The 27581-nt window shown below is 36.2% G+C and overlaps 1 protein-coding gene across 1 annotated transcript; it reads right to left on the bottom strand.

Moving 5' to 3' along the window:
• Positions 1–25935, bottom strand: Sqor (Sulfide quinone oxidoreductase). The gene is made up of 9 exons (XM_069834287.1): positions 25796–25935; positions 25210–25326; positions 9155–9260; positions 8136–8360; positions 5518–5718; positions 3928–4134; positions 2644–2830; positions 1265–1511; positions 1–181 (listed from the first exon to the last, which is right to left on the bottom strand). Exons 2-9 carry the CDS (start codon positions 25305–25307, stop codon positions 121–123), a joined length of 1332 nt encoding a protein of 443 aa, XP_069690388.1. The 5' UTR covers positions 25308–25326; positions 25796–25935; the 3' UTR covers positions 1–120.
• Positions 25936–27581: the final 1646 nt, after the last annotated feature.

The raw sequence follows: 27581 nt of genomic DNA, 5'->3' as shown, positions 1-27581 counted from the left end.
TTTTTTTTTTTTTTTTTTTTTTTTTTTTTTAATGGAAGCTTACTGGGAAGATATGGATGCTTTGTTGTACAATGAAATGCAATGCAGTCTTTACATACTAAATAAACCAAGACTTTTCTTTCACTTTGACATTCCCAGATGCATCATTTTCCGGAATATACCAGGCCCTTCCCAGAGACCACTGAAACAAAAGAATAAATCATTTCATATTCAAATCTCCTTCCATACTAAGTTCATAAATCATACCGTAACTATTTTCATTTTATGTAATAAAATTAAAGTTTTCATTCCTTCCTTTAATTACATTTAGGCTATTGCCAGACATTATACTGGCCTATGGGATCCAATAGAGTAGCACAATCTTCTCGGAAGGTGAGATTGCAATAATGTGACGTGTTTCTGTTATCTTCTTGAAGATCAAACCAGTCAATTATCCAAAATACTGGAAATTACTGTATATTTAAACCACGTTTGGAACATTCGAAAGTTACATCAGAACCCAACCTATGTGAAAACCTGAAACTTCTTACTTCTTTATATTGAACAATATCCCACATAGGCCTAAGATCAGTTGGATGGCATGCCCTTCAAGGAATTGTAAGCTCTCCTATAAGCAACCCAACTCAACATATCATACCGGTACCTTTCAAGATCAAATGGTGAAACTAGTTAACTACAATAAAATTACTGTAAGCAATGAAATAATATTAATCACTGTATAGGTCGTTACTGGTATCAAATAAGTAGCAATTCTGACAATATAAAATTAGAAATATAAATGTCAAAGTGTACTTATAGCCACAAAATCAAATTTTGAAAATTTGAAATGTCCACGACATAGCCGCCCATAGATGTTTGGGCCTCCTGGCAAAAATTTAATTGGACTCCCTATCTCATTTTTATCAAAAGTATACTAATTTGATTCTATAATATGACATTTCTGTATTTTACACAAGTAAATACTGTATGCCTAAATATCTTACATTCTTTTTATATGATCTTAGAAATAATATGCCCAAATAGATTTACATGTGCTTGAAACCATCCTGATGACATATGTTGACTGTAATCTTATAATGTTTTTCAAGCAACTTAGTTCATATACATTATCTTCTTCATAGTATTTTCTCTGGGCACATATAATATTTTACTTTTTTTTTACGGAGGAGGGACCCGAAGGCTTCTTGGTACAGGAACTGTTACCGGTATTTACAATATGCAGTTTTTTGGGAAAAAAACTACAGTTTCTCTAAACAATACTCACTTTAGCATGAGGTTGAAGTAGAGCTGGGGCATGACATCCTTCTTCATGTAGAACATGGTATGCCTTTCGACACCCTGGTCAATGGGGAATGTCTCCAGGGGATTGGCGTCATAGTCGAACTCTGCCATGATGCAACTGTTGGTTCCCGTCACCAAGGGACAAGATGTATATCCATCATATTTTGAATCTAGCGTCTTCCCCGCCATTGCTGCTGTCAGGTTTCTTCGTAATACACCCAGCTGACCAGCTGAAATAAAGGCATTGCATAAGAATACGGAAAGTTAATGTGAAATAAATTTTTTATTTTTTTTTTTTAAATTAATTAGCTAGCTAGCTAGCGAGTACAAATTAAAATTATAAAACAAAAATGTTTCTAACCACTACCGTAAGAGCCAGGCTCGTGTATGGTGTGGCCTTAGCCAATAATATAACATAAAATTTACAATGATAGTTTTATTAAATAAAGTAACTTAATTCAAATCAATAAATAACATACAAGAGGAAAAAAAAAAATAGAGAAAGGAAAAAAACACATTTAATATAAATTGACTATCAGACAAAAGCCAGTGATATTAATAAAAACATGAATATAGTCGACAGAAATAAAGGGTAAAAAAATACACACATTTGTTAATATTATACATCATGAATAATTTTATAAATTTGGAAAATGGTTTGTAATTTTATTATAAAGTCTTGGGCCGAAACTAGCACCATGTTTTAGAGCTGGACTTGTATGACATTTAGGCTCAATTAATGGGAAAGTAGACTTTTGTCTTCGAGTACGATATTCATGTCGATTAGATTTATGTTTTATTTGATTTCTGTGGTAGTGAGTTAGTAAACTATATTTATAAATGTCTTCAATAGTTAATACTTTAAAATGTGTATAAATTAAATTTGTTGGGTAATCCATATTTTTGGTCAGACAAATTTTTATTAATCTTCTGTGTAAAAAATTAATGGATTAAGTACAGATGATGCTACTCCACCCCAATTTATTATACCATATTGTATTAATGATTGTACTAAAGCTAAAAATATTATTCTCAATGCCTCCTTAGTGATAAAATTTCGAAGTATTATGAATTTATAAGTTGTCTTTCTTATACTTGTACACATAAAATTAATTTTTTTATCCCAACGTAAATCTTGATCTATAATAATAAAAACACAATAGTTCAAACTTAGTATATCTGCCCATATTTGATTGGCGAGAGAAACAGAGGAAAAGATGGATGAGAAAGAAAGGAATACATGAACAACGAAAACATAAAAGAAAAAAAGAAAGAGTAAAGAAAGAGTTGTATGTCTGATCAAGAAATTAATAGTTTCAGAATTGAATGTCAAATTACATCAACAAATTTTAATCAACTCACCGACTGCAGCTCCAGTTTTAGAAGTGGGGAGGGATGTGCAGTCCCCAATGCCGAAAATGTTTGGGTACTTGACATGCTGCAGAGTATCCTTGCTCACACTGAGAAATCCCGCTTCATCTGCCAGCTCCTTGTTCTTAGCTATCATTGGTGTCGGGTAGTGGGGTGGACAGACATGAAGCATCTGGAACTGCACAACAAGCAAACAGTTTTCAATGTAATTTGCTATTAATACTCCTTTACAACTACATGGACAGTGACATCATTAATGGTGAAATGATAATGGCAGGACAAATCAAAGTACTTGGACAGTTTTGTCCAACATAAATCTCGCAGACTTTTTTAGGATCGAACTCTAGTCCTAAATGGGCAAAACTATCTCGTAAATGGGCTATAGCTGGATCTCCAGCATTGACAACTGCGCTTCCAAGTTAAATTGTCCACTTCAAATGACCAGAGGAAAAATGGCCAAAACAAAAATGTCCAAGGGAAAAAGTCCAGTAAAAAATGTTCACATACAAAAATGTCCACAACAAAATATCCAATATAAAATATGTCCAATGGCAAAATGTCCACAACAAAATGTCCAGTATAAAAAAGTCCGCATTCAATTTGAAATATGTATATGCTGCTGACTCTTCAGGGACACAACGAACAAACAATGCAGTGGAAGCATTTCATAGTAGACCCTAAATTTCAGAAGATGGTCGCTGCTCATCATGCGAGTATTTGGAGGTTAATTCAGAACATCAAAGATGAACAACATGAGGACGAAACTCTCATGCATCAAATTCCAGTAGGTCATCGAAATATTAGGTCTCCAGTTAATAAACATAGGCTACCAAAGAAACTAACAACGGACAGAGACAATCGTCAGGAGATATCATGAATACAAAGACAGGAATGATATAAAACGCTACCTTCATGCAATATCTTATCACTTAAAAATACATGGACAGCCAGAAAAGGAAGGTCAAGGTCAAGAGAAAGAATAAATTGGAGATTTCTGTGTATTTATACGTACATAAAAAATTATGATCTCATATAGGACATTTTACGTAAAAAATTCATTGCAAATTGGAGATTTCTGTGTGTTTATACATTAAAAATTATGATCTCATGTAGAGGACATTTTACATTTGTGGACATTTAAACACGTGGACATTGTATTTGTGGACATTTAATTTTTATGGACATTTGTCAGTGGACATTTTGCTAGTAGACATTTGTTTGCAGACGTATTGAAATGGACATTTTAACGTCCAACCACAAATGCGTGTGCCTTACCTCTTGCACGAACGTTTTATGAGGCTCAGTCAAAGTTTTGAAGACAGCTTGCTTCTTGTCAGGTCGGACCTCTATCAAGTCGACATCGAGGTTAACCTTTACATTTCTCTTCTCTGCAACTTTCCATAAAGACTTAGCATATTTCGGAGCTTTGAATATTACTGGCAGTGCTGTGTTGTAGTAAACTTGCACATTTGGCCGCCCATACTGGGAACAAAACAATCATTTTCATAAGCATAGTCTAATAATTTAGTTATATGTAGTGAAATCAAAGAAAATTTGCGTTCATGTTACAGAAAAAACTGTCAGACACACAGTATTCCAAGCAATCGTCCACCCAAGTACTAACTATGCTCAATATTTACTGACTTGAGCAATAAGATAACTATTATTTTGTTAAATCACATTAGCAATAAAAGGAGCAAAAGCTCGATAGACTACCATCCCAAAATTATAATTGCAGTACACAACATTAATAAAAGTAGGCCTACATGTCTAAAAGTGAAAACAAAAGCTACTACAAATAATGTGCGAGATCGTGCGTATTTGCTTGTTTTCCGCACAGAACCAATACACGGTAAGTGTGAAATACCACATTCAGTATTCCCAATGTAACACACATAACAATTTCCCTCTTCTTACCGCTTAAGCGCGACATTCATTTTACTGCTTTAGGCTTTTAACATATTATTTTTAGAGACGTTTAACATAGTAATAATTATAAATTGGAAACTTACCACTGCAATTTCACCTAAATCGCAATGTTCATTATTGTTTTTAAATATTTGCAAAAATTAAGTAAAGTCTACTACTCCACGAAACTTATTGCATTCCTGATACAAGTAACATTAAGGAAGCCGTGAAAAAATCAACAAGATTCCAGATGCCTATGTTATTACTGCAATATGTTATATAAATAATATTGTTAAAATATTAAAATGAAAAATAAATCATTACATAACCTTACCGTTTGTTTTAAGTTCGCATTTATAGACTGGGGGGAAAAAAAAAAGACAGACATATATCACGGCCTGCTGGAGTATAGTAAACACAGAAAACATTTTATAGCAACAATGTTGACGAAAGATATTTTGGTTTTCCGAAGTTTCCGTCATTAAACACATGAAAACGTCAACATACCGCTCTTGTAAAGTATATTACTATTATAACACAGAACTTTGATAACGAACCAAGAAGAAAAACAGTGACAAAATTCTAACTTTCAACATAATACGACTGGATGGCAACTCATTATTTCGATTAGAAATTACTTAGTCCTCCACTAAGCATCACAGAAGTCTCTAAAGTCCCGCCCACAGTGTAATAGATAAGTGCATCGTATTACTACAGTCTAGTATATACAGTCACGAAGCTCAATACATAGTAAATATGCATCCATAGATAGTTGCTAACCATGAGGATCGCTACTATCGCCTCATTACAGACAATGCGAAATAATACCTGTACAGTCTATTGTTTCTAGTACCCTCGTAAACTCAAGCTTCGTCACTGTATATACTAGACTGTGGTATTACCATCTATACAGTACAACTATAATAACAACAATAGCAATAAAAGCAACTTAATTACCTTCTGCATGTAATGTGCTGTTATGTATGCAATTTTCTGAGGTGCTCCTGCACATTTAACAGGTGTATTGGGATAAGTGAAAATAGCATTCCCGGAGTCTATCCTCTGGATAACACCGAAAGTTTTCGTAACATACTTCGGAGAATAGTTCGAACACACACCACTTCTAGGATCATTCAATCCCTCCATAAGGCCTGGAATCTACAAAAACAGTACAGCTGAAAGTTCTGTATCTACATGTAAAAAACTGCGACTAAAATTATTAAGCTAAACTTTTCAGAATTTAAATTATTTTAGTAAAAGAACTACTTAAGAGGAACAACAATAAATAATCATTGCATGTACATATGCTTCTCAAGAATAGGAACTCGTATTTATTTTTTCATAAATTTTAACTTATTATTGTCCATTGTAAAAATAAAACAAATATTTACAAAACATTCCCCATATATGAGTCGAAATTAATGTTGTAATTTATAAATATTGTTGAACTGAATTGAATTTACGGGAGAGGGCACTATGGCCCAGCACTGCGACCTATTACGGTCTATTGCGCTAACCCTCAAGCTGAGCGCATTCCCAAACCCACACCGGCTGACTACACTAAGGTTCGCTGTGTACTCAGGTGTCGAGCAGGCAACCCCCTCATCCCTAGGCCAGCCCCTCCATGTGTCGCCAACCAGCGATCAGGGAATGCTATGGAATGATGACGAAATGGAGAAATGGTGACGGAATTATGTAAATGCCTAATATGGGGAAAAACGGGAGAACCCCGAGAAAAATCCCAAGTGCGACCTTGTCTGTCACAAGTGTTGCTATAGATTTTTCAATGAAAAATCCCAGACCTGACCGGGACTCGAACCTGGGCCGCCTGCATGACAGGTCAGAGGTCTGACCACTCAACCACCTCAGGGGTTATAAATATTGTTGCAGGAAAACTACAGAATTGGTACTTCTGTAACTTGTAAATGTGGTTGATGGGTTAATTAGTTCCCAATGCCTCCAGATATGGTCATCATCTATGACGTTTCTCGATTACTGATAGTCTGACAGTGTTGAAATCCATTTCTGAAGTGGGGTCAAGTATGAGCTAAATCCATTATCTTTATGATATAATAGTAGGTGAGGTTTATGACTAGCAAACATGAATTGTTGTTTAATCAACTATCCGAAGACAAGCCTGAACCTCACAAGTGATACCAACAAGGCACTACTTATGAGGTAACTAAGCTAGGAGATAATAGGGTATTGTGGGTAGTACCTTTCCCCCATATGAATTGTGAAGAGGCCAGAAAATTTTGGCTAGAGCCTTCAGTCAGTGACGGAGTTGGAGAGTTTTTTTTTTACAGTATATGAAGTCTAAGGGTGTTTGAGAATAAGGTTCTTAGGAAAATATTTGGGGCTAAGAGGGATGAAGTTACAGGAGAATAGAGAAAGTTACACAACACAGAGCAGCACGCATTGTATACTTCACCTGACATAATTAGGACCATAAAATCCAGATGTTTGAGATGGGCAGGACATGTAGCACGTATGGGCGAATCCAGAAATGCATATAGAGTGTTAGTTGGGAGGCCAGAGGGAAAAAGACCTTTGGGGAGGCCGAGACGTAGATGGGAAGATAATATTAAAATGGATTTGAGGGAGGTAGGATATGATGGTAGAGACTGGATTAATCTTGCTCAGGACAGGGACCAATGGCGGGCTTATGTGAGGGCGGCAATGAACCTTCAGGTTCCTTAAAAGCCAGTAAGTAAGTAAGTAAGTAAATAAGTAAGTAAGTATATGAAGTCAGTCTGCAATATGGGACCTCTCACTTTACTGGCCTTCTGAAGGAAGACATGCTAAATATTTTTGCCCTTGGACAAGTATGATTCTGAGAGTCTTGAATCTAATAGTGACAATGGTGACATCTAGAACACCAGGGACACAAGTAATATTATAACACAAACTAAAAATTAAAGTGACATTTACAAAAATCAAGTTATTTCACTATAAAAGCTTAAACTTGGTAACATCATATCAATAATTTTTCAACATATAAAATGCCAGTTGCTCAGCAGACCTGCAATGACTGTTCAAAGATAAAAGTATAAATTAATTTTTTATTTAACGTTCATTTTAAACTACAGATTATATGTAAATGGGTGGCTGGGTAGCCCAGTCGGTAGAGCAACAGGCTACAGGCTGGAAGGGCCCACATTCATTCACACGTAGTGGCGACATTTTTCTCGTTGCCACACTTCTAAAATGGCCCCACGATCTACTCAGCCCTGTGTAAAATTTATTACTGGGTCTTTCTCATGTGTGAAAGGCGGTCTAAACATGATGCTGCCCACACCATCTCATTTTAATGTCGAAGTCATTGAAGTATGGACATCTACCATGTGCCCCTTTATGACGTCTAAAGGGGAAACCTTTACCTCGTTTTATAAGTACCAGAGATGAGACAAGAATTCAAGTACTCCGGGAAAATGAATCTGCCACAAATCTCACAAGATCAGCTTTGAATTTAATGGAGGACCATTTTGTGAGTTGTCAACTGACCAACAAGTACTCAGGTTTCAACATAATTTACGGCACTTCTGAGTAAGGGAAAGTAAGAGTTCACGGTTTACCTTATTAAAATCCAGCTCTATGCCAGTAGCAACAACCATGTAGTCGTAATTAACCACATCTCCCTTCTCTGTCGTGACTTGACTTTTTTTTGGGTCTATTTCGGCTACTTTATCTTTGAGCCACACAGCATCTTTAGGTAGGACAGATTTCATTGGCTTGTAGGACTGATCTAGTTTCTTGATTCCACCTCCAATCAATGTGAACATCGCCTGATAATAGTGTCTCTGTAACAGCAGATAAGCACTTCAAAAAAATTTAACATTTTATTTATCTACTTATTTTCTTCAAAAGTAAGATGGCAGAGTAATGAAATGATATCAATAAGAAAAGAATCAAATATGTTTAAATTGATATTCAAAATTTCTGTTTATGTTGATTATAAGAGAATCAAATAATAAAGAAATGCCAGAAAGGGTGTATAAAGCAAGAAATTCTACAGGCTCTTGAAGATTATGAAACAGGTTTACAATCATGGCATCTCCTCACAAACATCTATAACTCTGTCCCACAATTCGTCAGTTGTCCGAACAGGTGGATGCTCTTTAATTTCTTTATAAAGTTGTATTATATATGTATATATTAATCCACTGGTTATAACTACACTTACGATCTGTAAACATTTTTGAGATTCGTTCATTTCATTTCAAACTTGTAAGTTTTAATAAAATTTCTTTCATGACAAATATGAGAAATAATTTGGATATTTAATTTTCTTTTTTTCATATATTCGTAAAATCGATGGTGATAATGAACATAAAATTCCATAACAATAATTTTTCCAATGGGAGCCATGCTGTTTCAGGTGGGCAGAAACACGACAGGAACAACTTTTTAACATATCATTAAAAATGAACAACTTCCTATTTTCATATCACTTATGTTTTCGTTGCATCTTTCATGGTTAATGTTACGGAAATCATTTAATGTAATATGTTAACAAATAGAATATTGAACAGATCAAAACTACATTTTTCCTTGCACTCTTTTGATATGTAGCAGATAATTCAATTTGCCTTACATCAGCTGGTTCGATGATAATAACTCTGTTCTTTCCAAGTTTCGATGCATATTTGGCAGCAATACTGCAGCCTCCAGCTCCTCCACCAATAACCAGCAGTCTGCAACTGTAATAATAATAATAATAATAATAATAATAATAATAATAATAATAATAATAATAATAATAACACCAGTGGTGGTGGTGGTGGTGGTGGTAACAACAACAGCAGCAGCAGCAGTAAGGTCTGTGTGATGAATCTTGTCTCACTGTGAAAAGAGAGAGAAAGGAGATATGTCTTACTTCGTCTGTATTGTTATGGCAATGGGGCAGTGGAGCGATGCCGTCCATCCATCCAGTGCCGGAAGGGACCAGTTAATACATTCTGTAGCGCAAAATAAAATTACAAAATATCTCTCTTCGTATTGTGTAGTTCCGTCACTGAGCTTGTCTTTCAAGAAACTGAGTTCCGGCAGCCTGTACAATAACAAGGTTTTGAAAGGAATCCTGAAAATTTACAACCCTCCTATAATCTCCACCCTCATTTGAAGGGACTTGGTTTTATTGCTACTGAGACAAGATAAACCTTACCAGGTATAATAACAAGTTCACCAACCAAACACAAATGGCACAGAAACTACATACACCATACTAAATACTATAATTTCAAAGTTGCTTTACTGCCGTTTTGAAGAGGATTCTTCTAACGTTTTGGATCATACGTATTGTTAACTACGGACGAAAACATGGATCCATCATTACGATCCAGAAATAAAAGAATAGAAACACACAGTTTCTTCTTGTCCAAAGAAATATTTCATTAAAAAATCGGCAGGAAAGATCCTCGCATCAGTGTTTTGGGACAAAGACGGAATAATTATAACTACTTAGAACAAGGTAAAACTGTATTAATATATATTACCAACAAACTTTAAGGAAAAAATTGTAGAGAAATGTCGTGGTAAAATTTCCAAGACAATGTACTCACTCAGCAAGTGTCCACTTACATTGCAGAAAACTGATGAAGTTGGCTTTGACTTGATTAATTTTATTTCCCATTGTAGTCGGATTAACCTCCCGAGACTATCACTTATTTCTGAGACTAAAAAGAAGAAAAAAAAAAAACTTTTTCTTTAATGACTATGATTCAATGAAGGTTATAAATCAGTCTGAACTTCTTATACGAGTATGTATCAGATGTCTCTTATGAAGACGTGATTAGAGGCAAAATTCTAATTCAGGAACAATTTTAAAGTGTACTGAAAACAAAATTAACAGAAAAAATTTGTCACTTGAAAATCTTGTTGTTTGTGGATTTGAGGTTTAAATTTTCCAGGTAGCATTTCTGAATTGCAGTAACGAGTGCTAGAAACACATTTCCTCACGTAAATAAATTATTTAATTTTGTCGAAGATATATACATGGGTTGATTTTTTTAGTAGTGGCAACGATGCTGCAGCGATTCCATGCAAAGGAGCCGGCAGTATCATTTATACTACAGGTTGCTTACATGCCTCCCCTCCCTTAGAGCTAATGAACTCGCCCTCCCCCCTCCATGTCCGTTCACAGTGACAACAATAAGACGAGCAGTTGTGAGCAAGCGGTCGCAGAATACAATCGCAATATTTTCAAAGGAGGAACAGAGTGTTAAAAATTCAATGTATTTCTTCTAGCTTTCGTTATTAGAGATGCATCCAATCTTTTAAAAGGTGTGGTATCATACAACAGATATTTTAAATAATAATCTACTTGTTACATCGCATTAATTTTGATTTAATATTATGAAAAGAATTGCAATATTAAGCAACTGAATGTACTCGTATTAGTACCTAAACAACATGAGAGAGCAACTTTCAACGCTTCATTCTGTAAGAACTGATTTTATCACATTACAGTCTATATGCTAATACACGCCTGTGATCTCGTAAACTTGTAGTGCAAACAAAACTTAAACAACCTGTGTACACACCTTATCCTGTCGTTTAATAGTCCATAAAATTCTTTCTCACACAGCCACTCAATTTCTCACCAAATGGACATGGGGATCAATCAGTAAGAAAAGTAACAGGAGAATAATTTCTCTAAGAGATTTCTATCACTTTCATTTCATCATTGCTCCATAGTTTCATAGTTTCCGAATAACCACTCGCACTTCAAAAGCTTTAATAATTTGCTCTCCTTTTTGCTTAACTTTGACTGACGGCTGGCATGGCAAACAGAAAGTGAAATATAATACTGATTTGGTCGAATTGGAAACGAGTCTTCTAATGGTAACCCTGTCTAATTGAACTATTTTAATCCGATCTGAACAACAGTTCCAGTTTCCTGGTCGACTGGCATATGCCCATTTACATTGTAGGCATATTATATGTAGGCTATGTATGTCAAATTTTAAATTATGGTTTATTTAACAATGCTCGCAACTGCCGAGGTTATATCAGCATCCCCGGTGTGCTGGAATTTGTCCCACAGGAGTTATTTTACATGCCAGTAAATCTACTGACATGAGCCTGACGCAATTAAGCACACTTAAATGCCATCAACCTGGGCCAGGATCGAACCCACACCTCGAGCACAGAAGGCCAGCGCTATGCCGACTACGCTACTCTGGCCGACTGTATGTATGTATGTATGTATGTATGTATGTATGTATGTATGTATGTATGTATACAAATATTTACACACGGACTAGCCAAGTACGTAATAATAATAATAATAATAATAATAATAATAATAATAATAATAATAATAATAATAATAATAATAATGATAATAATAATAATAAATGACGGGTAATTAATTAATAACGATATAACAATATCATTTTTAAAATCGCTATGTTGGTGTTTTGATTTTGTTTACATTAACCTTTTATTGTTAGCAGACATGCTGCTCAGATATAAATGAAGCTATTAGTTATTTATTCATTTTTTTATTTTATGGCTTTTACACCAAAAGAAACAATAAAAGAGCTTATGAATGGACCTTAGTAATATGCCCTTTTGCCTTACTACTTAAATAATGAGAATAAAAGAAAGAACAAAACATAGAGAAAGACGAAAGAAGAACATGAATGACCTAGAAAGAAAGAGAGCGAGTGAGCTCGTAAATCTTAAACCAACAGGCCACCATTGCTATTTACTGCAAACACGCCATAAAATATGGAACAGCAAACGTCAAACAAAAGCAAGGTCAATCGAATAATAAGAATATATCAGTCTTCTTTTTTAAAAGTGAAACAACTTATACACACTAACAGAACGATGTAACATTATACATACTCGAATATGTTTGAAATAATTATCCATAAAAAGTAATTATCTAGATTTTATATCATGCAAATTTTTAATATGATGTATTTGGGAAAGTAAATGAAACAGCATCTGGATATACTAGATATAAAGAATGAGGCATTCGTCAGGAATGAAAAACTGCATCACTTCTGAACCTTACAGATAAACACCTACTTAAAGAACTGACAGGAAAAATAATGTAAGTACCTAACTCAGATGGATGATTCTATAAATTCCACACAGAAATTCAAATACAAGCCCAAAGGGAACCTGCTGTTAGGAAGCTTTCCAAAGCATGGAATGAAACCGTAAGGTGGCTACTTAATACATGTCGAACAGAAGAAAAAGAAAACGGAGAAGAGATGAACAAGAAACGTGAGAAAGAAAACAGCACGAAAAGAAAGAAGATAAATTTGTTCTAATATTGATAATACTGCAATATAATGGTACATATTTTAGAATATAGGCACACTTTTAGCCAAATGGCTAAGAGCATCGCTTTCCACACTGGTTACCCAGGTTCGAATTCTGATGGGTCCAAGTGGAATTTGTGATGGACAAAGATGAAGATGGTGCTTGGTGGTAGGTTTTTGCAGGGTACTGTCATTTCTCCTACTGGTATTCCACCATTGCTCCATTAATCAAAATGCAGTGCTATGTAGTTTGCCTCCCATGGTGTTCCAAGGACAATGCCTATGGTGGCAAGAAGAAATACAGCTTCATTTCATCGCTAATAGTTGGCAATGTTTGGGTGAATGATGCAACCTAGGTACCCGCAATTTTAATGATTTTATTCAACAAACAAAAGTTTCATCAGAATCTTCAACAGACGAGTTCAATGAAACAAACTTGTCTGATAGAATATTCTAAATTTGACTAATAGAATATTTTATCTATTGAGAAATCATCAACTGCAAATAAGCGAATTCATAATACAGAATTTTACAAGAAATGAAGTTGTATCCTCGGAAAGTGAAAGTAATCCAGATAAAAACTTCTGCACATTGAAGCAGAAATTCAAACACAAAGCAGAGCACAAAAATTTAAACTAAGACTCTTTTTCTTAGACTCTGCTAAATAAACAGAAAAAGATTTCAAAATAACAGAGTGGTTACGAAATACGAAAAACCTGAAATCCCATAAGGGCAACGGCCTCCTACAGGAGTGTAGGGTGAGCTGAAGGTCTACTACACTTGGGAGCCAGTCCAAGAGAGCTTACACTATACACTTACAAACTAAACACATAAACAAATTATACCAACTAAACACGAAAAACTATACAGACTAAACACATAAATTATGCAAACTAAACATCCACAAAAAACTATGCAAACTAAACACATAAATTATAATCTGAACACACAACTACCCACACTAAACACACGATTAAAAAATAAAAAAAATTACACAAACTGAACACATACATACTCTTAACTCACACACAAACTAAATACACAAAAACCTATACAAATTGCACGCATAAATTGTACAGCCTAAACACACAAACTATCTAAACTAAACGCACAAAAATGATACAATTGAACACAAAAATTATACTAACTAAATACATGAACTATACCAACTATACACGGAATCAAACTATCCAAACTAAAACACACAAAAACATACAATTGAACACAAAAATTATACTAACTAAATACATGAACTATACCAACTATAAAAGTGGTTAAAAGCCAAATTTCTAGTGATGCGAAATTAAATTCTATCAACTTCAAATTCCCAGATTCGAAGATAGAAAAATACTGGATGATTCAGTTATAGAAAAGTGAAATGTAACAGTGATCATGTAAGTAGAATCACGTTAGGTAAAAATTATTACATATTCTGAAAAACACAATATAATGCACGTTATAAAGTTTAGAATACATTAATTATTTGTAGTATGAAAGAAATGTTCGAACTGTTCAAAAATAAATATCCAAAAGAAAACTGTCATAGGAGAGGATATAATGATAATTCTTTAACACAGGCTATTAAAATGTAATGAGGTGATACGGTGTTAAGGAGCAATGGTGGAATGAAAATATGGAAAATCAAAGTACGGTACTCTGATTAAACCTACCTCACAGCTGTTTTGTCTCCCACAAATCCCAAAATATCTGTTCAAGATATAACTCCAGTCAAATCTCAATTATGGTGGCTATCCAGGAATGAAATGATGATACGGCAACATAGAGGGGACTCTCCTGCATTAGAAGCAGAAAGAAAGTAAGCGCCAAAACATGGATTTTCAGGTTGTGGTTGATTTATACATAGTAAGTATTTTATCCTTGTTTTGATGTTGGTATACTCGAATGGCAGGGATGGATAGTTGTGTATATATATTTCTATATTCAAAGGAAGTAAGTCATAAAGCTGTACGCAAAGTGGAATATTCATTTCGCCATATCTCATTTTTTTTATTTTTATTTTAGTAGGTTATTTTACGACGCTTTATCAATATCTTAGGTTATTTAGCGTCTGGGTGAAATGAGTCCGGGGTCCAGCACCGAAAATTACCCAGCATTTGCTCATACTGGGTTGAGGGAAAACCACGGAAAAATCCTCAACCAGGTAACTTGTCCTGACCGGGAATCGAACCCGGGCCACCTGGTTTCGCGGCTAGACGCGCTAACCATTACTCCACAGGTGTGGACCATATCTAATTTTATTTCAGTACTACTACTTTTTGGGTCTTGTTGGACACTGATATTTTTTTAATATTTTCTAATTATTTAATCAATATTATGAATTTACAAATCAATTATGTAAATCACATTTGTTTTCACGTTTTTTTTTTAATCCTCAATGTTTAACTTCCTCTGATTTTTCTGTTCGAATTTAATCCCCCCCTCCCCCCACTCACTGCATCTAGAAACCATGTTCTGAGGACACACCTATAGATTTCACAATTTCTACTTGTAAAACTTATAGTTATGATTATTACGAAATTTAAACTTCAACATGCTCAGATAAAAAGTGCACACTGAAATAAATTGTGAAAGCTGCCATAATGACACCATCAATAACAAAACAAGGTGTCAAGAGTCTTGAAGACACGTCCATTATATTTCACAGTATCAGTAAAACAACCCTGTTATGAAATTCAGACTTTGCTTCAGATCTTCAATCTACTGAGATAAGACCAGGAGAACATACAAACAAATTGTGGAAGTTGCCACAAGGACATCATCAATCATAAGAATTCAACTCAAAAAGTAGCATAAATGTATTTGAAATGAAAATATAACTGAATGCGATTTTAGGTCAAACTGACGGGAGAGCATTACAGAATGCGTACGTAGTCAGACAACCTTTCTATACACTCAAGGTTCAGAGAAGAAATATAACTTCTCTCTAAAAACATGACTGAATTCAACTTCTGTACATTTTCACACTCTCTTCTTTCTCTCTCCCCTCTCTAGTCAGAATCTGCTTCTCCTTCATTACCCCTTCCGTATGCTTTCTCAGAACTCATTTATCTACATATATATGCAGCACACAATACGTTTCTCTGTAACTGCAGGAAACATGCCGTTATGTTTATTGGTCCTATGGTATGGCTTCATGCCTTCTGAGAATAGTATCACGACCACAAAACAGTTTATTGCAGTTCATTCAATAAACGTCAGTTTTTTGCTGCAGTAAATATACAAAGTAATTCTGTGAAATGACGATACTTGGATAGATTCCAGAGAAACAAGTGTGGCATAGGAAAGCTATTATCTTATCTTCTTCACATATAAAGAAGAAGAAATAGAAGCAGCAGTCCCTTTCGCAAGGACAGGATGAATCCTCATTTTTTAAAATAAGAACTTATTTAACATTACAATAAATACTTAATCAATTATTGGCTGAATTATGCAAGATAGTAGAGTCCACTTTACCGAACAAATGATTCGAGGAAATTGTTAATGAGTTCATATCGAAACCCTCCCTCGAATTGCGCACATTATTATATCTCCTCAGCCAATAAACAAATACAATTTTTTATTTAACGATGCTGTATTAACTACTAAGTTATTTAAGTCTACTTCTCATTCATTACTCCCTCCCATATGTAGATAAATGAGACCTGACAGAGCAGTCTGTACATTCAACTCTGGATATAGTGAACTCGGTTATAGTGAACATTCGGCTATAGTGAATCTAAAATCGTTAGTTCCGATCCGCATATATTAAAAAGTGCATTAATATTTCCGTCTATAGTGAACCCTCAGTTCGGTTATAGTGAACCTGGTATCCTGACAAATTCTTATTTGAAGTCAGACCTTCTTGTATAAAATTGAAAGACTGTGTTGAGAACAACATTCTAAGTTTCTTACTCCTTTAGTCAAAGGGCAAAGGTAGGATTAGTGATTCCTAGACAATGAGCTGTACTGTAAATCCAGGCAATGCGTGACGACCTTGCCTGACTCCACCATCGAAGGGTTAACATTCTGTTCTCAGGCACACTACTGTTATTTTTAATCCTCCACCGTCAAAGGGTTGCCTTTTGTTCTCAGAAACATTTCCATTATGACAGATAGCAACGAAAAGGAAAATGAAACTGCCTTCTTTTATTAAAAAGGGACGGATATTATGTCCAGAGCATAAATGAAGGTAAGATTTCGATGGCTTTCAAACTCCATCAACCCTATCCCAGTTTCCATTAAGCAACCCGGGAAATTCCAAGGCTGAATACGTAGTCACACCATAACAGCGTTTGTCATTTCTACCTGATCTAGTGTTCCAACAGTGAATGTACTGTATAAAAATGTCGAAGCGTAAAGTGTTTTCTTTGGAAGATAAGGTGAATATTATAAGTGACAATGAACATGGTCTTTCGCAAGCGGACTTGGTTGACAGCATAGTTTAAGTAAATCAACTGTGAGTAACAGTATACAGTGTAATCCATCCCACAAAAATAAAATATTTTATTTTCTTGTTCATAATTTCATTCATTTCTGTCATTTAAGGTTAGGGGAGAGACACTTCGGATATAATGAACAAAATATGAAAGTCCGCAGAGATTCACTATATCCAGAGTTGACTGTATGTGTCGCTCTTATGAGACCGTTTGACGGCAACAGTGTTCATAATGGATACAGAGAAACAGTTGTTTGTAGTTCCCTTGGCTACAAGGACAGACATGTTCTTCCAGCTTCACAGAGCCTCTGTACATTTTAGTCATCAGGTAACACATCAGACAGCTACTCCACAGGATGGACCAGCCGCAGTGGTCACGTGCACTGGCCACAAAGGCCCACAGACCTTACCCCTGTCGATTTGTGTCTGCAGGAGTGGATGAAAGACAAAGTTTACTAAATAGAAGTAAACACGGGGGACCAATGGTCACTTGCATTATGAATAGTGCTGCCCTCATAAAAGAATGACAGGACAACCTCAGAAGAACAACACTTACTCTAATCAACAAAGTTGAAAAACGCACTGAACTGTTAAAATATACTGATATCATGTATCAATAAATGTAATCATTAAATCAGTTGTCTTTTTTTCTTGTAATTTAAAGCTTGTTATGCGTAACATTCAAACAGCTATATCTTCACACCCATTGAAAGTTGGACACAGGTTTGTATGATTTTTTTTTACTTAGAACAGTCCAAACTATCATCCCTTAAAATATTTACTACTCCTGAATCACCCTGTATAGCAATTTTCAATCAGGAAGAATAGTCGGCCTGGTTGGTGGAGTTGGTATAGCACTGGCCTATTCCTGAGGTTGCGGGTTCGATCCTGGGGTCCACACCTGTGGAGTAATGGTTAGCGCGTCTTGCCGCAAAATCAGGTGGCCAGGGTTCGATTCTCAGTCGGGGCAAGTTACCTGGTTGAGGTTTTTTTCCAGGGTTTTCCCTTAACCCAATATGAGCAAATGCTGGGTAACTTTCGGTGTTGGACCCTGGACTCATTTCACTGGCATTATGACCTTCATCTCATTCAGACGCTAAATAACAGGAGATGTTAATAAAGCGTCGTAAAAATAACCTACCGGTACTAAAATAAAAAAAATCGATCCCGGGCCAGGTCGATGGCATTTAAGTGTGCTTAAATGCGACAGGCTCATGTCAGTAGATTTACTGACATGTGAAAGAACTCCTGCAGAACAAAATTCCGGCACACCTGCGACGCTGAAATAACCTCGGCAGTTGCGAGCGTCATTAAATAAAACATAACATCAGGAGGAATAACATGACACTGAATAAATATTTTCCCCATATTTGACCCATATAAAGAATATTGTGCCAATGTTTCTACTTAAAGTAATACACTGCCCCATTATATTTCGCTATTGCTATGTGGCTCTTACATTCTTGCCTAAAATGAAGGTTTGAGATAACAGGACTCACCCAATGGCTATGGAAAGGAGTGAAGTTTCCTGCTGGAAATGATAATCAATATGAACGATAATTTCTTTTATGGTAATTCTGTTATTAGAATGGATATTTTTCAGTTTACTATACAACGATTTTTATGTTTCTCATGTGCTTACTAACTCTGCCAGACAAGTAAATGGACGTGTACAAGACAAAAAGCGTAGGTAGTGAAATGCCTTGACGGAGGAAACCCTAAACGATTTAACACTTCGTGTGAAATATTCTTAAATACAGTTATGTGTATTTTATTTTTATTTGTAACATCATTTTTCCTTCTATTAAAATACAGTTTCACAGAACGAAAGCACTTTTAGCAGTTACACTCTGTTGTGTTTACATTCGGACTTACTGTCTCATGCATTTATCTGTTTGACGACAAGTCATAAATACACTGTTCAAAAGTTTTTTTATGTACTAAGTTACAGTACATGATTCGTATGCAAGAGAGATAAGACTTATCTACAAAGTACCAGGTGTTCGTGATGTACACAGGCAATAAAAATTACAAAATATTGGAGAAACCAGATTTATATTGGGCAAGAAAACCAAATGAGAAAGAGTGTGTTCATAAAGTAGAAACTAATAAGAATGCTGCTAAATTAGAAAATTCTCCTAAAAATGTCTCTCATAATTAGAGCACAAAAAACTAAACGTAATATCAGGGCAGAACTTGCAAATATTATACAAGAACTTAGGACTGTTGAAAACTTAAGATGATGCTGGGTTTCCACACGCACGCACGCACGCACACACACATATTATGTGAAAAGAAAACATTCTGAGCAGTTGTGATTATGGTTAACATCTAAGATTAAAATTATTTTGATTTCTACATTAAGTCATTCCATGCCACAAATGACCTGCAATTTTTCTCCGTTCCATTACTCGTTTCATCGTATGATGACGCAGAATATCTGCATGGAAATATCATATGTACTTCGGCACATTAAAATAATATATATGATATGCGTAAATCACTTCGTGATTTAAGACGGCGCTTATTCCGTCGGATCCCGGCCAACTAGTCACTCATAACGAGTGCACCTCAGCACATGTGTGGACTTCAGTCCTACGTTCAAAGACATCTATGACGTAGTGTAGAGGGGGCCACTAGAGGAAACCCAAGAGTTGGAACTTAATCTGAGACAAGTCTGTCCAATGCCGGGGTGGGTATCCAGTGTGGCTTAGTGGATAAAGCATCAGCACGTAGAGCTGAAAACCCGGGTTCAAATCCCGGCTCCAGAGGGAATTTTTCTCCGTTCCATTACTCTTTCATCGTGTGATGACGCAGAATATCTGCATGGAAATATCATACAGTATGTACTTCGGTACATTAAAATAATATATACTTTTAAATAATCTCACCATACACTTTACGAATTTTGTAATAACTCGAATATTCGTTGTGTTCCAATAATATTACCATTTATTGTTTATATTTTTTTAACTATCATTCAAAAGACATCCCTCTCGTGGTTACTCACCTTGACGTGGTGAGGGGGCTTTAACTTGTTTAAGGAAACAAGTAACAAAGAAGTACCCACAGAAGCTGCATTAAGACCAACGCAGTCCCACTATATTTTTCACTATTTTCAGTGTAAAATTCTCGGGAGGTAAAATAGTCCCTCAATCGGATCTCCGGGTAGACTGCACTGAGAGATACCAAGAATCATACTAAAGTACTTATTTGGAATACCAAAAGTCACACCGTCCAATAATCAGAGCCAAGTTTAATATTGAAGAGAACCATATAATGAGACAAAGAGGCAAATATAATAACAAAAGGATTGAAGTAAGGTGTCAGTCCAATGCAGAAGCAAAATCCATTCTCTGTAATATAAAAAATGGGGCTAAAAAGAATAAATTCTATGTCTCATTGGGTAGTACATTTAAAGATCGAGAATTAAAACGAAAAGGCAACATTAACGAAAAAGATACAGACACTCTAAAAATTTTACAATGAAACTCTAGGTCTTTCAGAAACAAAACGGATTTATTAAAGCAAGAAGTTCAAGACAATAAGCCTTCTATAATATGTATACAAGAATCTTTTCAGATTGATGATATTTTAAAATTTTACAAATTTGCTGACTACAAAATTTTTAATCAGTTTCGTGAAGATAGAGAGGGTGGAGGTGTTGTTACCATGATCCACAAGTATTCATGTAACTGAATCTAAACAACAATTTAAAGGTCAAATTGCATACATCAGGACAAAATTATTACTTCAAAATAACATTTCATTTTCACTTGTCAATGTTGTTGAACGTTGTTGTTTTCTGATGCCAGACATTTGACAATAAAGTCATTTGACCTCTTGCACTCTAATATTTCACTTGTCAATGTATGTATATATATATATATATATATATATATATATACCTCCAGGCTTAAACTTTGCAATGGATGGTGAAGAATCAGTAAAACGAAAAACATTCTCTCCAGCACTGGGACTCGAACCCGGGTGTCCAGCTTTACGTGCTGGCGCTTTATTCACTAAGCCACACCAGATTCAAGTTCCAATGCTGGATTGAATCCCTCTCATTTTTAAGTTCTATCTACGGTGTTCCCCTTTGTTGGCCTACCCTCGTGTACCAGTCATGGTATGTGTGAAAGTAGGCACAATATTCAACCACAAGTACAGAGGTGGACTCATTACGAGTGACTAAATGGCCGGGGTCCGACGGAACATGGCGCCATCTTGAATCATAAAGTGATTACTTACCCTTTATCATATTACTATGATGTACCGAAGTACATATGGAGTTTCAGTGCAGTAATTCTGCGTTTTCATATGGTGAAGAATCGGTAGAACGGAGAAAAATTCTCTCTGGCACCGGGACTCGAACCCGAGTTTCTAGCTTTATGTGCTAGCACTTTCTCAGTTCTACTCTTCATCATTTTTCCTTCTATTAAAATATAGTTTCACGGAATGAAAGCACTTTTAGCAGTGTTTTATTTTGACTTCAGCAGCATATGACCGGTTAACTATGCCTGGAGTTCTTTCATTCAAGGATAGAATTACTTTACATGCCATAAATCTACGACACAAGAGCCCGACATTATATTGGTTCTAAAGAAGTCACATTAAGGATTTTAACACCTTTAGAATCCATCAACCTCTGCCCTGTTTGAATCCAGTAGTGTCAGATCTGATGGTAAACTCAGTAACCACTAGACCAAAAAGAACACGCACAGTTCTTTTACTTTTTAGAGTAACTCTTCTCGGGTTCTCAGCCAGGTGAGTTGGAGATTAGCTTCCAAGCTTTCGACGGCTAGCTCTGCCATCTTCTTCAGGGATGAAGTGATGTGGGACCACATCTAGCCGTTATATATGCAAAAGTAGGGCTTCCCGCTGCGGGCCAATCAGGAGCTAGTTCCTAGTCCCAACCGCCAGGCGCCTTCTGGTTGGTGGACGCGGCAGCCAATCAGGAGCTACTAGCTGGTCCCGACTGTCTGCCATGTGCTAGTGGTCTAAGCGTATTGATGGCAGGTTTCCATGCTGTACTCAGCTGTAGACGCCCGTCTCTGTTGAAATTATTGCCATCTAGCTGGATTTCGATGGCTTCCTTGATAACCAAGTCCCAGTAACCTGATGTCTTGTCCAAGGAAGCCATCGAAATCCAGTTAGATGGCAATAATTTCAACAGAGACGGGAGTCTACAGCTGAGTACAGCATGGAAACCTGCCATCAATACGCTTAGACCACCAGCACACGGCAGACAGTCGGGAACAGGTAGTAGCTTCTGATTGGCTGCCGCGTCCACCAACCAGAAGGCGCCTGGCGGTCGGGACTAGGAACCAGCTCCTGATTGGCCCACAGAGGGAAGCCCTACTTTTGCATATATACCGGCTAGACGTGGTCCCACATCACTTCATCCCTGAAGAAGATGGCAGAGCTGGCTGTCGAAAGCTTGGAAGCTAATCTCCAACTCACCTGGCTGAGAACCCGAGAAGAGTTATTCTATATCAAACGCCAGTGACAATAGTAGAACTAAATAAGCCAATGGGCGAGGAGTAGTCCAGTGATCAAATACAGTATGCTAATCATGAGGAAACTGGACAGATTAATAGAGGTGCAAGATAAGAAAATACTAAGAATTAACCGTGGAAGTCTTGCACTTGGGCAATATATCTGATAATACATAGATAAGCCTAATAATCTGTCTGCAAGTATTAATTCCTCGATATCTGTGGTGCTCACTTTTAAGGCAGTGATATAGGCAGAAAATTTTCTCGGAGGAGGGGGGGGGTGCATCTTGCGAAATATGTAGACTACAGGACTGTACCCGAGCACGAGCATATGCTCATTTCGGGTATCTATTCATATGTATTCAATTCAAATGTAAATTGTAAATAAATTTGAAATTTAATTAATGGTACCAATGTAATATTTCAATGCAGTGGACACTATAATTTTTATTAAATTGAAGGGTTCAGAACCATAATGGGCCAAGTGCCATTTACCAAAACCGTAGAAAACAAGGGTTAAAATAATTCAATGGAAACATATAGCAAGTAATATAAAGTATACACATTAAAACTAAATGATATGTCAATCTTCATTAAACTATGGTATTCACTTAACTTTAACCCTTTTCTCCGTTTTTAATAAATGCCGCTTGGTCCATTATGGCTCTGAACCCTTCAATTAATATAGTATATTAGTACACAAACTTGGTATGGCTGATAATTATTAACATTACTGAGCAGCTTTTGTGTCCATGAAAATTAGAAAAATAGTAGGTCCTACTGGATTTCATATACAGTCATCTACAAGAATAATACCTAATCTACAACATTCTGCTTCAGTTATCAATATTCATGACGTAATTTTATAGAAGTATGACTGCACATAGAGGGACAGATGGGAAAAAGTATAAACAAGGGAGTTGTGAACATGGTTTGTAATTTGGTTGATATTTGAAACAATCAGCAGTACTGTGTAGCAGGTAACTAGTTTTCCTCACCATATTTCAGTGTAACTGTTGAGTAACACATGGAGCCCCATAAAACTTTTTACGATTACCCTAATTTTTTTTAAGTTCGATTCTCCTTGCACTTTCAGAAAACTGAAACACATATTTTTGTTTACCAACACTTATGTCCGTATGCACTATCATCAGTGTCGATGTAGTTCCTTTCTTCTCCAGCTTCATTTCGGAGTTATGTCACATTTCCAAAAGTAGTTTCACATGTCTTCCCCGACTTCTTCTGTTTGGCATATAGCTTTTAAAATTTTGAATGATCTGTTTATTGTCATTTAGTCTACATGTTGAAATCATATTGTTTTATAATTTTAAATTTTTTCTAATACTGAAACTACTTTCAATTTTTCTACAATCTCTGCCTTACTTTTATGATCAATCAAAAAGTAACCTGAGCATTGTTTTCACGTGAAACATCTACTGTATGTTCGAGGTACAAGAAACTAAAATTATAGTTTTCACATGAAAGGTCTACTCTAATGTCACTCTTGTTACCACGGAAACAGAAGTTTAAGATGAAATCCGTATCTCATGGTTTTCCTCACAATAGTCATGAGAATACTGGATATGTGAGTTATGTCTATTAGAGGTCTACACGGTATGAAATTCTTAGACCTGGCCCAGTCCAGCCAGATCTAAATCAAACTCGAATCTGAGGTCAGCTTATAATTATCACCCAAGCCTGACCCAAAATCCAAAGACTAGCAGATAAAGTAGAGGCCAGAGGTCACAGGGGTCAGGAACAGCTGCGAGAGACATCACTCCAGTAAGAGCATTAGAAAGAGTAGTCTCCCAGGTAAAACAAATAATCAATGTTCTGTGTCTATGATAGAGTAGAGATGAGACAAATGCCATTAGAAAAAAATGAAGCCTTACGATACCAGTAGTCTAGATCTACTGTTCTGGATAGATTTCTAATCGCGCATGCATTAAAATTGTTGTATTATTTATCCAATCAGTAGGCTATATAATTCGTGGGTTCCAAGTCGGGCTGTAGGAAGAATTGTCCGTACTTCCCATCAGAAGCGCCAAACCCAAAACAACATATAATTACATTTACTAACGGGTAAATGGGTTTGAAAATGGGTCACTGTCCTGCCATCTATCCGCAATATGCGGAACCCGAATCACGCAAGTGAATTGGGTAGGCATTAGACACATACGCACACACATTTACTAACGGACTTCAATGTTATTTTTGAGTTACCATTGTATCACAATTAAGATGACTATCAGACTACTACATAATGCTTGATGTATCACGTCACTAATTATTATAGAAAAGATATTCACATAGCACAATGAGATCTAAGGTGCGGTACGTCCGGCCATCCATAAAGATATTCCTGCAATTAATTTTAAAAATAAATAAGCCTATATTCATTGCAAAGTTGTAACTGCAATCATCAATCCCACCTTACCTGTGCTGAACATTTTGAGAAGTCGTAGTTGACAAACTTCTCTTGCCAAGAACAGCGCAAGGCGTTTTTAGGGCTGATAATGTCTTCCAGCAACTCATCTCCAACTACCAGAGAGGTCTGAGAAAGATACAACACAACAAAAAACCTTTATACGAGTATGAACGGTAGTATAACTACATTACACAATCCCAATTGGGTGAATAAAAAAAATCCTTCTCAGAATAATACGTGACATCACATCTGTTCTATAAACAAATTCCAATTGGTCACTAGAAATAGTCAAGCAAGAAGTGTTTATCTTTGTGATTAGAAATACGTGACATGCACATTAGTGTTAATTCTGTACTAAATACTTACATGTAAGCCAAGTTTTCTTACTCTTGAATAAAATAACTGTCCTTTGTTAATTAATTTACATGAATTATTTTATATAATGTTCATATATTGGCGGTCATCTTTACACTTAACCAAATACAGAATAATACCAAATGCATAGCGTAAATAAACTGACAAATCACGTTAAGATGCACCAATCTCTGTTAGTGTCATTTTCATATGACTAGTTAAAGCAAATCTGTACAATTACCTTCGAATAACAAGATGTCAACTCGTAATTTCAGAATTAAAGCTTGATGATATCCTGCACTGTTTCCACACAACCACATGCAATCAGCAATGCGACTAGACCAGGATCCGCCCTCTTTTACTACTTTGACATTGACATTGGCCATGGGTACTTACTTCATATACCATTGTCCAACGGTTGGCCTGACAATGGACGTTGAGTCAAGACCATGTATATGGCACGTCACTGTCTCATCGTAAATGAAAGAATGACAACGAGATGGCGATAATAATCAGCAAGCAGTCCGCGCAGTCCGAAAAGTTGTCTGTGACTGCAATTCTGAATGTCCGGAATAATGTAAACAATGTAGTTCAGATTATGTAATAATTCACCCATCATTATTGCATCCTGAAAATAATAATTTATAATTTTATATTCGGGTCAATTTTTATGCAATAAATTATGTCTGAAGTGCTTATTTCTGTTTATAGTGCAAATTTAATCAAATATGCTTAAACAAACATTAAAACAAAAAGTTACTTTGTTATAATAAAATTATACGCTACCTATCTGACGCAAAAAAAATACGCACATAATATACACGTAGATTCGTTAGTGACATCAGAAAAGTCTGGAGACGTTACATTGATAAGCAAACACATCAAAATTGTCTATTGTATCATATAGAAAATACCAGTATTACTTTTAAAATATAACAAACATAACAAAATATTTTGAGGCCTTTTTTTTTTAAATCCTCATCCCTAGTTTTTTTCCTCTCATTATGAGAGCTGGAGGGGAACATCCCATGCACTGCTACATGAGGTCTATTGTGCACCCCTGGAATGAGTTGCATGCCCACCAACCCCACCTATGCCAAGCTGACCTAACTCCTAACACCCTGATGACCAGTCCTGCCATCCTTCCAAACTTGTGTACCATTCCACACCAACAGGTCCCTCACATTTCCCCTGTCAAACGGTCTGAGTTGTAAGCCCCATCTCCCGTCTCCTAAATGGTCTGAGGTGTAAGGGGAGTGGGTTCCGCTGCTGGCCACCAACTATCACTGATCGACATATCCATGTAGGCCGGCCGAGAGAGTCAGCAGCTTCAGGGGGCCACCTCAGGCGCGATCTGAAAACCAAGCAAACAACCAGAAATGAAGAGGAAAGGGTGATAAGGGAGGAAAAGAAGTGGCGAGATTGAATGGGGTTCCATATGCCTGATATTAATCCATAGTAGTGAGGTCGACCTGTTTGGCGAGTTGGTATAGTGCTGGCCTTCTATGCCCAAGGTTGCGGGTTCGATCCCAGACCAGGTCGATGGCATTTAAATGTGCTTAAATGCGACAGGCTGTCAGTAGATTTACTGGCATGTAAAAGAACACCTGTGGGACAAAATTCCGGCACATCCGGCGACACTGATATAACCTCTGCAGTTGCGAGCATCGTTAAATAAAACATAACATTAACATCCATAGTAGTGAGGGAAAAAACCTCGAAAAAAATCTCTCCCAGGCAATTTGTCCTAACCGGGGAATTGAACCCCGGCCCACTGGGTTCGGGAATAAAGATGCTATCCAAGTTTACTGTAGAAACAATTAAACTACGCTGTAAAGGTCTTTTTTAAAAATCTGTTATTAAGAAGTTTTCTTAAAAGGATGTCTTAGGTCTACAGTATATCTCCCCCCTTTTTTTTTTCTAAGAAAAGAATATTACTCTCTAAAGTGGCACTTTTTTATCCAGCCAAGTCTCCAATACCATTTATCTTACGGGATTTTTATGTTAATTGTTATAGACGTGGTGAA

This window comes from Periplaneta americana, chromosome 1 (assembly GCF_040183065.1).
Source record: "Periplaneta americana isolate PAMFEO1 chromosome 1, P.americana_PAMFEO1_priV1, whole genome shotgun sequence".
Taxonomy (NCBI): Eukaryota; Metazoa; Arthropoda; class Insecta; order Blattodea; family Blattidae; genus Periplaneta; species Periplaneta americana.
Note: the sequence above shows the minus strand (reverse complement) of the source record. Positions and strands in the feature narration are given on the sequence as shown.